The 13,993-nt window shown below is 40.9% G+C and overlaps 3 protein-coding genes across 3 annotated transcripts; 2 read left to right on the top strand and 1 right to left on the bottom strand.

The window, feature by feature from the left end:
• Window positions 1-1,398: 1,398 nt before the first annotated feature.
• On the top strand, window positions 1,399-2,574 carry ATC70_003714 (uncharacterized protein; the record flags this gene model as incomplete). The annotated part of the gene is made up of 1 exon (XM_064823069.1): window positions 1,399-2,574. One exon carries the CDS (start codon window positions 1,399-1,401, stop codon window positions 2,572-2,574), a length of 1,176 nt encoding a protein of 391 aa, XP_064679669.1.
• Window positions 2,575-4,385: 1,811 nt separating this feature from the next.
• GTS1_2 (Protein gts1) lies at window positions 4,386-6,268 on the bottom strand (the record flags this gene model as incomplete). The annotated part of the gene is made up of 3 exons (XM_064823068.1): window positions 4,386-5,702; window positions 5,797-6,096; window positions 6,158-6,268. 3 exons carry the CDS (start codon window positions 6,266-6,268, stop codon window positions 4,386-4,388), a joined length of 1,728 nt encoding a protein of 575 aa, XP_064679668.1.
• Window positions 6,269-8,569: 2,301 nt separating this feature from the next.
• Window positions 8,570-13,126, top strand: ATC70_003712 (uncharacterized protein; the record flags this gene model as incomplete). Its single annotated transcript, XM_064823067.1, has 1 exon — window positions 8,570-13,126. The coding sequence occupies one exon, from the start codon at window positions 8,570-8,572 to the stop codon at window positions 13,124-13,126; it is 4,557 nt and encodes a 1,518-aa protein (XP_064679667.1).
• Window positions 13,127-13,993: the final 867 nt, after the last annotated feature.

The following is a 13,993-nucleotide window of genomic DNA, read 5'->3' as shown; positions in this document are numbered from 1 at the left end:
AGATTTGGTGAGGGATGTTTCGTTATTCCATACAAGCATCTATCACCAAATTGCCTAGCACCGTTTCTTTCGCTGTATGCTAGATGAGCAATCATCGACAGTGGAAATTCTCTCCGCTTATTGAAAAGGAGATGTGAATTGGGCACCGCGATATATAAAGAACTATAGCATATATACCAATATCAAATCAACATATTTCTACATTTAGGACAATCCCATAGGATTATCTATGTGCTGAAAAGATGGTAGGTTTTGTCTTTATATGATTCACAATGACAGCAATATCGAATACAGGAGAAAAGGGGTTTACGCCCGTGCATGTAACCTTAGCACAAATTGGATGTTTGCAAAGAAGAGATCAACTTTATCCCGAGAACGTAAATGTAGGATAGTAACACACTTGGAAAAGTTTAAAAGTTGCCATATTCCTCATTTGAGCCGCACAACTTTCAGTCATACAGATCAAACGTCTCAACAGTAACTTATGTTCGCAATTGATTTCCTTTCAAATGTTCGAGTAGGCATTGGGGGTAATCTAAGTCTTCTTTACTACATGTACTGAATCGAGTGAGGTTAGAATCAGCATTCGGCTATCCCTTCTAATGATTTGTGCAACTATGATGTGTACGAATTAGGATGTTTCCCCTTCGTTTTGATTATCAGAACTGTTACGATTGGCTCGATAAGGTGGATGTGAGAGAGAGTAAGCATAACTCATCCTGTTCTGATGGATTGAATAGCAGCCCCCAATGATAGATATACCAGCGCTAAAGACACACGGTGTCGCTGTTGTAAGGTTACGAATCATTTCCCCTTAAATGCTTGTGACTCATTAGAAATGTGAATATACAAACTGTAAATGTTTTTTTTTCACAAACAGTGCTTTTTTAGCATAGGAACAAGTGTCTGTAACACTAAACCCAAATAACAACTTTATATTATCCGTTAATCTGTGCCCGCCGGGTAGTTACTCACATGATGTTTATGGCAAAGGTTCTATATATTTAATCTTGTTCTATACATTAAAAAATTGCAAGAAACATAACATGTAGGAAGAGGGTTGTAAGAGTCATAACGCGGCATCTTAATGTCAGGTGTCACTTTCTGTTTTAACCCCCAGCAGCGGTGGCCTGGGTTCAAGAAGGGTATAAATACAAAGGAAGCTATTTCATGTTCTTTTCCTTTTTCTTTTCTTGTATATAAAAATATTTGATTTTCAACTAGAAGATTGGTAGACGCGTTTAACTGAAAAACAAGAAAAACCCCTCCCCCCTTCTCCAAAACCCTCTAAAACTAAAAATCCATTTTTGTTTTTATATAAACGTTTACTCTTCAACCCAGTAACGTTTTTATTTTATATTTTTTTCTTTTTTTTCCCTGATAACTATCACATTCAAAATGACTGAATCAAACGACTATTTGCTCTTATCTTCTTCTGACATCTTTGGAAAAGATCACCTTTTGTCAAATTTCTTGCAAGATCATAATCAACAGCAAATTTCACCTGTCATTGAGACCAACTTCCCCTCTCCAGCTTCATCAAATGATTCACTTGACAGCCCTGAATTATTGTCCAACAACCATCTCTCAATTGATCCCACTGTATTGCAAAACCTCCCCATCTCTGTGCTTCAGTCACTTGCTGCCATGTACCAACAAAACGACTCGAACAACAACCTGGAAAGCTTTGATCAATTTGTTCAATTTGAAGATGATGGCAAGAATAGTTCTAATGTCAATGATGCTGCTGTAGTTGCTCCCGCTCTTACACCTTCCACTATTTCCGCAACAACTACTACCCCAAACAAGCCCAAAGCTCATAGACCTCCTCGTCAGCTAGAGTGCCATAACTGCCATGTCACCAAGACTCCGCTCTGGCGTCGCACTCCTGATAGAGCTCACTCTCTTTGTAATGCCTGCGGTTTATATTACAAGCAATATGGTACCCATCGTCCTCTCCATGTGCGCCAAAAGCAGCAAACCTCCAAACAGGCCTCTCCTACCACTGCCACTGCCTCCATTGTGGCATCTCCCATTAACTCACCTACCACTAATGTCTCCCCTGTTGCTGTTTCTGCCTCTGCCGCTGCTGAAGTCGCTGCCAATTTGCTTCGTCCTATTCTCAGCCATCATTCTAACCAGCAACAACAACAGCAATGCAACGGCTGCCACCAGACCAATGTAGCTCTCTGGAGAAAGAGTGAAAGCAGTGAAGCCCTTTGCAATGCCTGTAACTTTATCCAAGATGGCGTTGTTGCTGCATCTCCCACTAATAACAAGCGTCCTCGTGATAGCTCTATTAGCCAAGATGATTTAGAAGACCAACGTCCAAACAAGATTGCTCATACCGCTAATGAGACACCGGCTTTATTCCCTGCTACTCCTGCTGCTGCTATGCCACCTACTCCTCCCACTTCTGTTGCTGTGCAATCCAAAGAATGGGCAGAGATTGATGATACACGTTTCAAGACGTTGCTTGGCCGTATGAATACTCAACAAATGCATGGTTTCTTGGGTATGCTTGAGCGTCGTTGCGCCATTTTGCGTTCCATCTTGGTCCCTCAACAGGAGTAGAGTTCTTTTTTTTTTCTTTTTTTTCTAGCATCTTTATTTCTGTATATTTTCTTCTTTTTAATGGGCTTTTCCTTCAACAATCAGCCTTTGTATATGTTCAACACATACCTTCACAGGGTATCTTTTTAAACAAAAGTTCTCTTTTAGTATTTTTCTATATATTTTTTTTCCTGAATAATATTTCTTCTATCCATATTATGTCTTATGTTTCATTTTTTTTTCTTTTATATAACTTATACCGTTCAACACTTTCTCATTATCACATTTCAAAAAAAAAAATCTTTAATAATAAAAAAAAATGTAATTCCCTCTTTTCTCGGAAGGATTGAACAAACAAACTGAAAACTTTTTTCTTGATTGTGATACATGCCTAATTATGAATGATACACGTTGTACACTTTTTCTACTGTAAATCTTTTATATTGCCTGTTCCTGGGCAAATTGTGCTACAAATGTCCTTACAAAAAGATGTATAGGTCTATAGTGACAGGATTTCCCTTTCGCAATGATACAAAACCAAGCTACAGTATAGTATCTGTTGACATGCACTATTGTCATTTTAGATGCTAAAGCACATCATCTACTTCTGCTCTAGCGATTGGAGGTGCAATTGAAAATTCATGTATACATTGAATATCAGATTGATTCGAAATCATCGAAAACGTAATAGTAAATGCCAATGTTTGGTGCCTTTGGGCCTTACCAGGGGCATAATCGACTATGATATTGCTTCAATGATGAAATCATACTCCATATGATGTCAACTGCAAACAGTCAAGTAAGTTTGAGTCTATATCGTTTCAAGGATCTCTGATTGTTTCGGTTTCACTAGCACGGTATCAAAAGCAGTAAGAGCCATTTCATGGACTCAAAATCATCTCACACAAGCTTTTTGTATAGTGATGTATCAGATAAATAGCCCAAGATGGTATATGTAAAAAAAAAGCTCAAATATAATCACCAAATTCAAAGATGGAATGTTCTGCATACCTTATGCCGAATGTTTACAAGCAAAAGAGGGAAGTACCACCCAGCATTTAGGTGCTCCAAAGAAATAATATTGAAATACACATGAGCTAAACTATTTATCACTCGTCATTCATCTTTTACATACGTTGGCGAGATTTTCTTTGATCTTCTATAGTCAAAGCTCGTTTTCATGAAATATAGTTGCGTTAATGCTGAATTCCACTACCATTTGATGGTAGTAGCCTTTTTTTTTGACTTCTGGTCTTGTTTGCACTCTATATACTACTAAGCAAATGTCTCCATCCAATGCTGGTTCAGTTAAGAGCGCATCGACTTGTAAAATCATCAAGGCTTTCAAGGTATTTATGCCTGAGGAGAGGAGTTCAAGGATAAAGAGGGTTTTAAGACAAGTAAATTCAAGTGTAAATCAATTGTTTTACTATAGATACTGGCTATTAAAAGCTTTGATATAAATAGCAAAACTCTTCAAGGGACAAACATACATCTGCTTTGCAGGTTTCTAGAACATGAATGGGAATCTAGCTAATAGAAACTCCTTTTCATGCAAAAATCGTAACACTCGATCGAATCACGCCTGTAAATGATCATACCATGCGATTTAGAGGCCAAACGTGGCTCTTCACGCTATTATACAATACAAACAGAAGTCTATGGCAAGTAGATGCTTGGGTATTATATACAAATACAGGAGGTTTATTAGAAAGAATGAGGACAAACGTTAATTTAGGAGGGATAGTTATATTAATAATAAGTTAGACTAAAGCATTCTTTTCAAAGAATGCTTCAGCTCCAAGTAGATAATGTAAGGGTATGGAGTCCATTTAAATACGCTCAACTTCGTTAACTTGATATTTCTTGTTGCCTTCATTGTCGCTATTGCTACTTTGACTGGAGCTGTCAAATTCTTGGTTACAATCTTGCTTCTTGACATCGTCAACAGCAGTTTCCACAGGAAGGCCATCCAATTGAGGATCATATTCGAGGCTCTTGCCAGGACCTTTGAAGAACTTGTTGGCACGAGCATAATAGTAGAGGACAGAGGCACCAATGACACCGGAAAAGACAACAATAGCATAATTCATGTTATCAGGTGTTACAGGATATTGAGTAGGACAGACAAACAGAACAGATGTCAGCAAAATCCAGCACAAACTAATGACGTTAACGGCATCCGAGAAGGGACCTAAATGAAAAGGGCCGCGAACAAAGACCTTTCTAGCAACAGTCAATTTGAGAGCAATGGGGATAAAGTAAGCCATAGATGAAGCGATGGTGTTGACAGAGACAATAGCATTGAATGCAGTTTCGTTGATAATGTAGAGCAAACCAACAATCATGGCAAAGACAACATTGAACCAGACAGCCCAGATAGGAGTTTGAGTCTTCAAGTTGATAGTAGCAAGGTACTTGGAGAAAGGTGTAGCACCATCACGAGCAAAGGCATAAATCATTCTTGAGCTGCCTAAAGTCAAAGCAGAGCCGGAGAAGAACATGGCGCCCATGATAATGGTAGTGAACACAACGGTCCACTTGTAGCCAACGCCATCCAAAAAGACTTGAGTCATGGCAGGACTAATTTGTGTATCGACAATTTGAGCTTGATAGTCTTGGACACAGAAGTTGACAGAGACCAGGAAGACGAAACCAACAATAGCAGCAGTACCGATAGCATAGAGGATACCACGAGGAGCGCTACGGCCAGCGTCACGAGTTTCGTCAGACATGTGAGCAGCACTGTCAAAACCAGAAAGGGTATATTGAGATTGTAAGAGGCCAATCAAGAAAGCATAGCCTCCAGAAGAAAAGCCGGTTTCGTTTTGGAAGTGAGTGAACACCCATTGGGCGCTAGGCTTGTTGGGAGTCAAGACTAATGCGACAATGACAATGAGAAGCGTACCGATCAGATGCCAGTAGAGTGATGTTTGGTTGAAAAAGCCGTTGTATTTGACACTGACAGAGTTGATGATGCCATGAACGACAGCAATGACAACAAAGATGCCGTATTGCCAGTAAATGCTGGGGCTGTTGTTGGGGTCGCTAATGTTGATGATGGAAGCAATGAATTGAGAAAGGCCAAGATCAGCTGAAGTGATGGCAACTACATAGAAATGGATTAATTTGACATGATACAAGATGATCTAAGAAATGATGGAATACGACGTACCAGTCTGTATTACAAATAAAAGATTAGAATAAGGTTTTGAATCGAATAGATGTTGTAGCCATATTTACCAAACCAAGCCAGTTACACCAGCCAGTCAACCAACACATGATAGGGACCCACTCAGGGGGGGCCAATTTGGATACCCAAATGTAGAGACCACCAGTAATGGGATAGGCAGAACAAATCTCAGCCAGAGAGAGACCAACGCCGAATGTAAAGACTGATACGAGGATCCAGCCCCAGATGACAGCAATTGATCCAGCAGCAAGCATGGCATCACCCCAAAGAGGAGTGAGACCTGATAAGATGGAGCAACAGCCAAATGCAATTGCAAAGTTAGAAACAGTTGACATGGTTTTATTCATTTCCTGTTGTTCAAATGTTAAATTCTGCCGTCTACGAGTGTGTGCGTGCGTGCTGCTGCTGTACCTGCTTATAGCCCATAGAATGTAATAATTCTTCCTCAGTTTGAAACTGAGGTCTGTTTTCACCAGTTTCGTTTACTTCATTGATGCTTAGGTTACGGTCCATGCCAACCATATAATGATTAAAGTGCGGGGTGACGGAATTTTCGAAAAAAGATTGGGAATATAGAAAAGGAGCTTTTTACTAGATGACAAGTAAAAAGTAGTATGAAATAACAAGAGAAAAAGACAAGTTAACAAAGGAGAAGGTGGAAGCAAAGGGAGAATCGCCCTTCTTTTTATACCAAAGAGACTAATGCGCGGCTTCAATGTTTGCTTAGATCTTCTATGCCATTTGTTCATCATCATTATGTTGCTTAATTTACAGGACTCCGCCTCTACCAGAAATGCACAAAAAAGGATAAGAAAACCATCGTGTCCTTGTTTAACCACCCAAGCAAAAGCACCATTGTGTATTAAGGTTCCTGAAAGCTATCTTATCAAAATAGGACATTGCCCTATAATATTGTCCCGCTGACAAATATGCTGTAGTACTAATCCATTTACATATTCAGTATGCCTCTCTTGGATGAGGGTCACTTGATCCAAATGGAGGATTTTCCCTCCCCCCCACACTTTCAATCAAAGTAAGAGCAAAGAGGAGCAGTAATGTCCAAGAAAATGCCACTTATCCAATCAGATCGATTATCTCTCACGCATCTTCCAAATGTGGTTGCCTTCATGACTAATAGATCAGTTTTCATTTCACTTGTTTTGGTGATTTGGTGTTTTCGGAATTCATTGGAGAGTTGCTGATAAGACAGTGTCATCATAGCGTCTAGCAACTTGGAATGACACTGGAGGTTCAGTTCGAGTAATACCTTGCTGAATCTCTATCAATGTACAAATGCTGATTCGTGGGAAATCCAATGTGGCCATAGCTATTGTAAATGTAAGCCAAGGTAGGGTACCTAACGTACTGCAGTCAATTTAGCATTATGACACATTTGACTCTTTGTAAACGGAAAGTATATATGTAAAAAATACACATGTGCCACTCGAACTCTTTTCAAGGTATTTTTTCCCACAAAAAATTAAAAACTTGTGGAGTACAAAAACTGGCAAAAACCTGCTAAAGCGAGCCTTCGGAAATCAACATTTGGTAAATGGAATGTTGGTGAATGATGCTGAACAGACATTGCAAATCCGTGTTAGATATATCATGGAGATTGTGTTTTGCTTTTCAGAAAATGGGAGCAAGCCAATGTTACAACGATCTCGATGTGTAACAGTTGCTAGATTCTGCCTTAAATGCATGCATCTCTCCTACTGCGCTATGATGCAAAACATACTAAAATACAGGTCTTAGTCATAGAGCCAGCTTAGTCATAAGGTATCCAAGCTAAACGCTTTCATTGCTTGTTTTGTAAGCCAAAGCGCAAAGGGTATACAAGATGGATAAGGGAAGGCAATGTGGGTAAACGATAAACTCGATTTGTAAAACGACTTGATCTCAATATATAATGTTTGATTACGGTAAATCTCGTGGGTCACAAGGAAAAAGATAACTGACAATCAACGCACTCCCTTGTGTTGTGATATTTGCTTTTCAACGATGAGAATTCATTAAAAGACATAGCCTTTTGTTGAAAAAGGAAATACATGTCAAGTGTTGTATTAAAAATGACAAACATCCAGCTTTTCTCACGAAGCTTTAGTCTTTCTGTTAAACACTAAAATGCTGTATGTATGAAGAAGGTGTATGTGCGTGTGTAAAAAAATAAGATACAAGATAGCAGATAAGAATTGTTGATTCAAAGGCGGGATCTGGGGCTGATTGATCCAATAGCATCTTGTACAAGGTCAATCTTTTCCCCTCTCTCTCACTCTCTCTTTTTTCGTTCTGAAAGACAGGCTCTAGATGCTTTATGCTGCCAAGAACCCAATTGAGGGCATTGCTTTGATACTCTTTACTGAAGCAATTCCAGTAAATAACAATCGAATAATGTCAAAATAGATTGTGAAGTGAGTTTATGCAAAAATGGCACGGATGTATACGACTATCACCGACATTTGCATCTAATATATATACTGTAAAACATTCAAAAAAAGTAGACAAGCCAATCATATCCTTTTAAAATTTAATAGTATTAAAAGCCAGAACAAACGAGGGCATAACCACCGGCGAAGCCGGCAATGGGGAGGGGGTTTGGGGGAGGGGGCTTAGCCCCTCCACCAAGAATATAAGGCACCAAAAAAAAAATTTGATACATTGCTTTTTGTTATTATACGTACGTAATAATATGCCTCCTACTATTCAAACAAGACACTGCACGACCTGTAGAGCTGCTCTTCCAGTAGACTATGCTTATCGGAAATGTGATTCATGTCGAGTAAGTAAAATGGCTTTTAACGCCTAATAAAACCCTGAGACGCAATGGTTTATTTTGTTTGTACTCAAATTCAGGAACGAGCGCGAAATTACGCCAGGCAAAGAAGATTGGCGAATCGAAGAACACCAAGAGCACCTGCAGCGTTTGTATCAGAACTTGGAAGAGTACAACGTTCAGATTTGGGCAGAATGGACAACCAATGTGATGGATGTGGAGCTTTGCATTGGGCCGCAGAGAGGGCTGTTCAACAGCGAGTAAACGACAACTGCTTTCATGCTTGCTGCAAAAAAGGTAGAGCTGTCTTGCCCCTTTTGCAAGAGCCTCCCGAGCCTTTAAATAGCTTGATCAACGGAAGCCATCCTCGATCCTCTCATTTTTTGCAGCACATGCGACAATACAACACTTTGTTCGCATTTACATCATTTGGCACCGATGCTACGCCTGAGCAGCTCCAAAGGGATAGAGAGAATGAGATGAGAGGCGGCATCACGCCGGTTCGTGTTCATGGGGAACTCTATCACTTGCAAGCACCACTAAATTTGAGCAATGTGCCAAAGTATAGCCAGCTGTACGTTTACGACCCAGAGTATGCCGCTGCGATTCGCTGTGCAGACCCCAGAAATCAAGGATTGGACGACACGATCATTGAGCAACTGAGTGAAATGATTGCTGATCCTGTAGTTTGTGGCAATCCATTTGTAAGCATCTACAAACATGCTCACGAAATCCTGAAAGAAGAAGAGGAGAGGCAAGCTCAAGATGGTGTTAGCGAGAATGCTCACATCAGGCTCAGTCCTCAGATGCAAATGGAATTGGTTGTTGGCCAGGACAGACGCACTCAAAATCTGCCAACTGTCAACGAGATTGCTGCCATCATTCCAAACGAGTGTTCTGACAGGAGTTTCAGAGATATTTTGATCACATATCGTAGCAATTCCTCGGCCAGGGCTCAAGGCCAGTTTAAGCGTATCAATGAGACGCATGCTGCATATATGCCTCTTCATTATGCTTTGCTTTTTCCTAGAGGTGAATATGGGTGGAATTGGGGCCAAAGACTGCAATCGTCAGCGCAAACTGCTGATGCCATGATTATTGAGAGCGAAGAAGATGAGACACCAGCAGAGCAACAACAACAACAACAAGTGTCAGATAGCCGACTTACCCAGGGCGTGTTCTACAGATTTCGATTGCATGTTAGAAACAACGAGTCAAAGATCATTTTTTTGTCAAGACGTCTATTTCAACAATATGTGATTGATGCCTGGGCAATCTGTGAGCAAACAAAACTGAACTGGATCAAAGTCAATCAGACGAATCTTCGCGCTGATGTGTATAAAGGACTTGCTGATGCTACCTCTGCTGCTGACTCAGACCTCGAACAGGTGGGAAAGACGTTCATCTTGCCCAGTAGCTTCACTGGTGGACCGCGATTCATGATGCAGCTATATCAAAATGCAATGGCTATCTCTAGATTCTTTGGTAAGCCAACGTTATTCATCACATTTACTGCCAACCCAAACTGGAGGGAGATCCAAGATGAATTGTTGCCAGGCCAAACAGCCGCTGATCGCCCCGACTTGGTTGCTCGAGTATTCAACCTTAAGCACCGAGAGCTGCTTAAAGACTTGAAAGACAGAAAGGTCTTTGGCTGTTATAAAGGCATTGTAAGGACTATTGAGTATCAAAAGCGTGGTCTCCCTCACGGTCATATGCTATTGTTTTTGGATGCAGAAACAGATAGATTTGATACGCCAGAGAGGATTGATCAGATCATTTGCGCTGAGATCCCAAATGTTGAAGAAGAACCTGAATTGCATGCAATCATCACTCGCAATATGATGCATGGCCCATGTGGCGAGCTAAACTCAAAGTCTCCGTGTATGGTACAAGATGCTTTTGGCAATGATGTATGCTCAAAGAAATTTCCCAAAAACTACCAGCCAGTAACGGTGACCAGTGCTGATGGTTATCCTACTTATAGAAGAAGAAGAGATGGTCGTTCTCATCAGGTGCGCGTCAAGGACAAGTTGGGTGTCTACCGCGATTTCCACATGACGAATGAGTGGGTGGTGCCATACAACCCTTATTTGTCAAAAAAATACAATGCCCATGTAAATGTCGAAGTATGTGGTAGCGTCCAGGCAATCAAGTACATCAACAAGTATATTTACAAAGGCTCTGATCAGACAACGCTCAAAACTACAGCCACCACCACAGCCACTGAAACAGCAAATGCCACTACCACAGCAACAACTCAGAATAACGAAGTAGCCAAGTATCTAAATGGCCGTTATATTAGTCCTGTTGAAGCTGCATGGAGGTTGTTTGAATTCCCAATGCATGAGGAAAGCCCATCTGTTACTCCACTTGCTGTGCATCTTGAAAACGAGCAACCTGTTTATTTTGATCCCCAATGGCCACAGGAGAAAATTGACAAAGTATTGAGAGAGAGTCGCTCTACTTTGATGGCTTACTTTCATTACAACCATGCAAATCACGGCAAACCCGGTTTTCGACCGTTGCTTTATCAAGAGTTCCCTGAACATATGACTTGGCAGCAGAATGCAAAAAAGTGGAAGCCTAGGTCTTCGAGTAGAATGTCAATTGGGCGCATGTATTACTGCAATCCTGCTGCCGGCGAGAGGTATTATCTGCGTCTGCTGCTCACAGTTGTCAGAGGAGCCATGTCGTTTTCTCATCTGAGAACTGTCAATAATCACGAGTACGCCACCTTTCGCGAGGCCTGTATGATGCTGCATTTGATCGAAGATGATGGAGAATGGACCAGAGCCTTTGAAGAAGCTGCTACCTTTGCCTCTGGCTACGCAATGCGTTCAATGTTTGTCTCTGCGCTCATGTTCAACTCATTGGTATCGCCTGTTCAGATTTGGGATCAATTCTGTGAAAGTTTCTGTGATGATCTTGAGCATGCAATCGTGCAAAAAGGGTATTCGCTGCTGCTCAGCGTGCAACCTGACGCTGAATTTTACCATGGAACGCGAAGTCTTGATTACGGCTTATATCTGTTGCAAACATCTCTTGGTGCACAAGACAGATCTCTAGGTCAGTTCAATTTGCCTTTGCCTCTCTTCAACTGGAATGGCTTGATAAGCAGAATGACTGGCATACAGCGCAATTCATTGATACTCAATGAAATGTCATATCTCCAAGATCAAGAAGCCTTTTCGTACCAGCAAAAGTACGCTCAAATGAACGCTACCCAGAAGCACGTATTTGATACCATCACCTCCTCCATCAACAGCAACACCAATAGCTCACATTTCTTTTTGCAAGGTCCAGCTGGCACTGGCAAAACCTTCATTTACAATACTCTTTGTCACTTTTATAGAAGCCAAGGAAAAATTGTTCTCTGTGTTGCCTCCTCTGGCATTGCTGCTTTGCTACTTCCTGGTGGGCGTACGTCGCACTCTCGCTTTGCCATTCCACTCAACATCCACGAGCAGTCTGTGTGTGCAATCAAGAAAAACGATGATCTTGCTGATCTCATTCGAGAGACATCATTGATAATTTGGGATGAAGTGCCAATGCAGCATCGATATTGCTTTGAAGCTTTTGATCGAACACTTCGTGATATTTGTAGTCGTGGTGATGAAGTTACCTTTGGTGGTATTCCTGTTGTTCTTGGCGGTGATTTTGCTCAAATTCCACCTGTTGTTAGGCAAGGTGGCCGTCCTGAAATCGTCAATGCCTCACTGAAATCGTCAAGATTATGGCCCAAATTACAAAAGCTGAGCCTGACTGAGAATATGAGACTTGCCAACTCCAATGACACAGATAGGCAATTTGCAGATTGGATAGGAAAAATGTCGTATGAACCATCCATGATTGGCAGCATTGCTTTGCCCTCTTTTTTGAGGCAGATGACTGATCTTGATCAGTTCATTGAAGATATCTATCCTCAGCATGTTCTGCAGTGTCCTCTGCAAAATAGTGATTTCTTCAAGGAAAGAGCTATTCTCTGTTCAAAGAACGTCAACGTTGATGCTATTAACAGCAAGGTGATGGAGAACGTGATTGGGGAAAAGGTCACTCTGTACTCTGCTGACACAGCTCAGTCTGATCTGACCAACACGGAGACCCAAGCCTATCCCTCAGAGTATTTGCAAACCCTTTCGCCTTCAGGGCTGCCGCCAGCAGTTTTGGAGTTGAAAGTAGGTCTTCCTGTAATGCTCTTGAGAAACCTCAACCCTGAAAGAGGTTTGTGCAATGGTACAAGGCTGATCATTCAGCAAATTGGACAGTATGTCCTCAAGGTGAAAATCCTCGGAGGGTCAGGTGCAGTAGAGTTGATTCCTCGCTTTACATTATCAACATTGCCTGGTACATTACCATTTATTTTGACTAGGAAACAGTTCCCTGTAAAAGTGTCTTTTGCGATGACAATCAACAAGTCTCAGGGGCAATCCCTTAGAAAAGTCGCTGTAGACCTCAGGAGTCCTGTTTTCACACATGGCCAACTCTATGTTGCCATCTCGAGAGCAACATCTGCAAATGGTATGACAATTCTACTGCCAGAAAATGCGACTCGGACAGAGAATGTTGTCTACCCAGAAGTATTATATAATATAAATGCTGTATAAAAAAAGTTGGTCTGTAACTCCCAACTCCTGTCGTCTCAATCAAGTTTCAAGTCTATTTTTTGTTTTAAAATCTTCGAATCGAATATAATCATTGTTTAAAACCTACTTGATATACCAAATTTTTATTATCTCTGATTTGAAATGTCTTCGGCCAGAGCCCGCAGGGCGACGCCGTCATCGAGCGTAGCGAGATAGATCGGCTAGTGTTGTATATACTGTAATAAAACTAGATTTTAAACAATCAATTAATAGCTATATCAGAGTCAGGAGGGGGGGAGGTATCCATTTGCTGATGTTGCCCTTGAGCTGGCGACATAAAGCTGGCCATGTGTAAATCAGGACTTGTGTAAGATCTACTGCAACGTTTTTGAGATATTGTCATTGCAAAAGAAACCTTTACAGAGAAAATTATCAAGAACAACAAAGTGTTCGGGCTGAGAAACTGCTCTTTCCATTCGATGACCCCTCTTTAGTTAACGTCGCAATCATCATTGTCATCATCATTGTCATCATCATTATTATCATCAGAAAGGGCATTTGGATCAGCAAGCAGCAGCGCTGCCCGCCGCCGCCAAAACCTTATTCAAGCTCAGTTATTTTTTTCTCTTCAAGATTGGCCAAATCTCGTCTTTTGTCGACTTCTTCATTCTATTTTGTAGTATTCGACTATATAAATTGTATTTATTATACAATGCGTCCTAATACATTCTTGGAGTGCTTTTCAAGGCGCTCCCAATGGTACCAAATAAAATGAATGTTTTGACTGAACTTATTGAGCAATTTTGTAAAATATGAAATGAGGTTTTTGGTCAAAATGTCGAAATTTTGCATATGAACACCTGATAAAAGTGGTTTCAGATGTTGCTT

The sequence above is a fragment of the Mucor velutinosus genome (genome assembly GCF_035048745.1).
Source record: "Mucor velutinosus strain NIH1002 chromosome Unknown tig00000165, whole genome shotgun sequence".
Classification (NCBI taxonomy): domain Eukaryota; kingdom Fungi; phylum Mucoromycota; class Mucoromycetes; order Mucorales; family Mucoraceae; genus Mucor; species Mucor velutinosus.
Note: the sequence above shows the minus strand (reverse complement) of the source record. Positions and strands in the feature narration are given on the sequence as shown.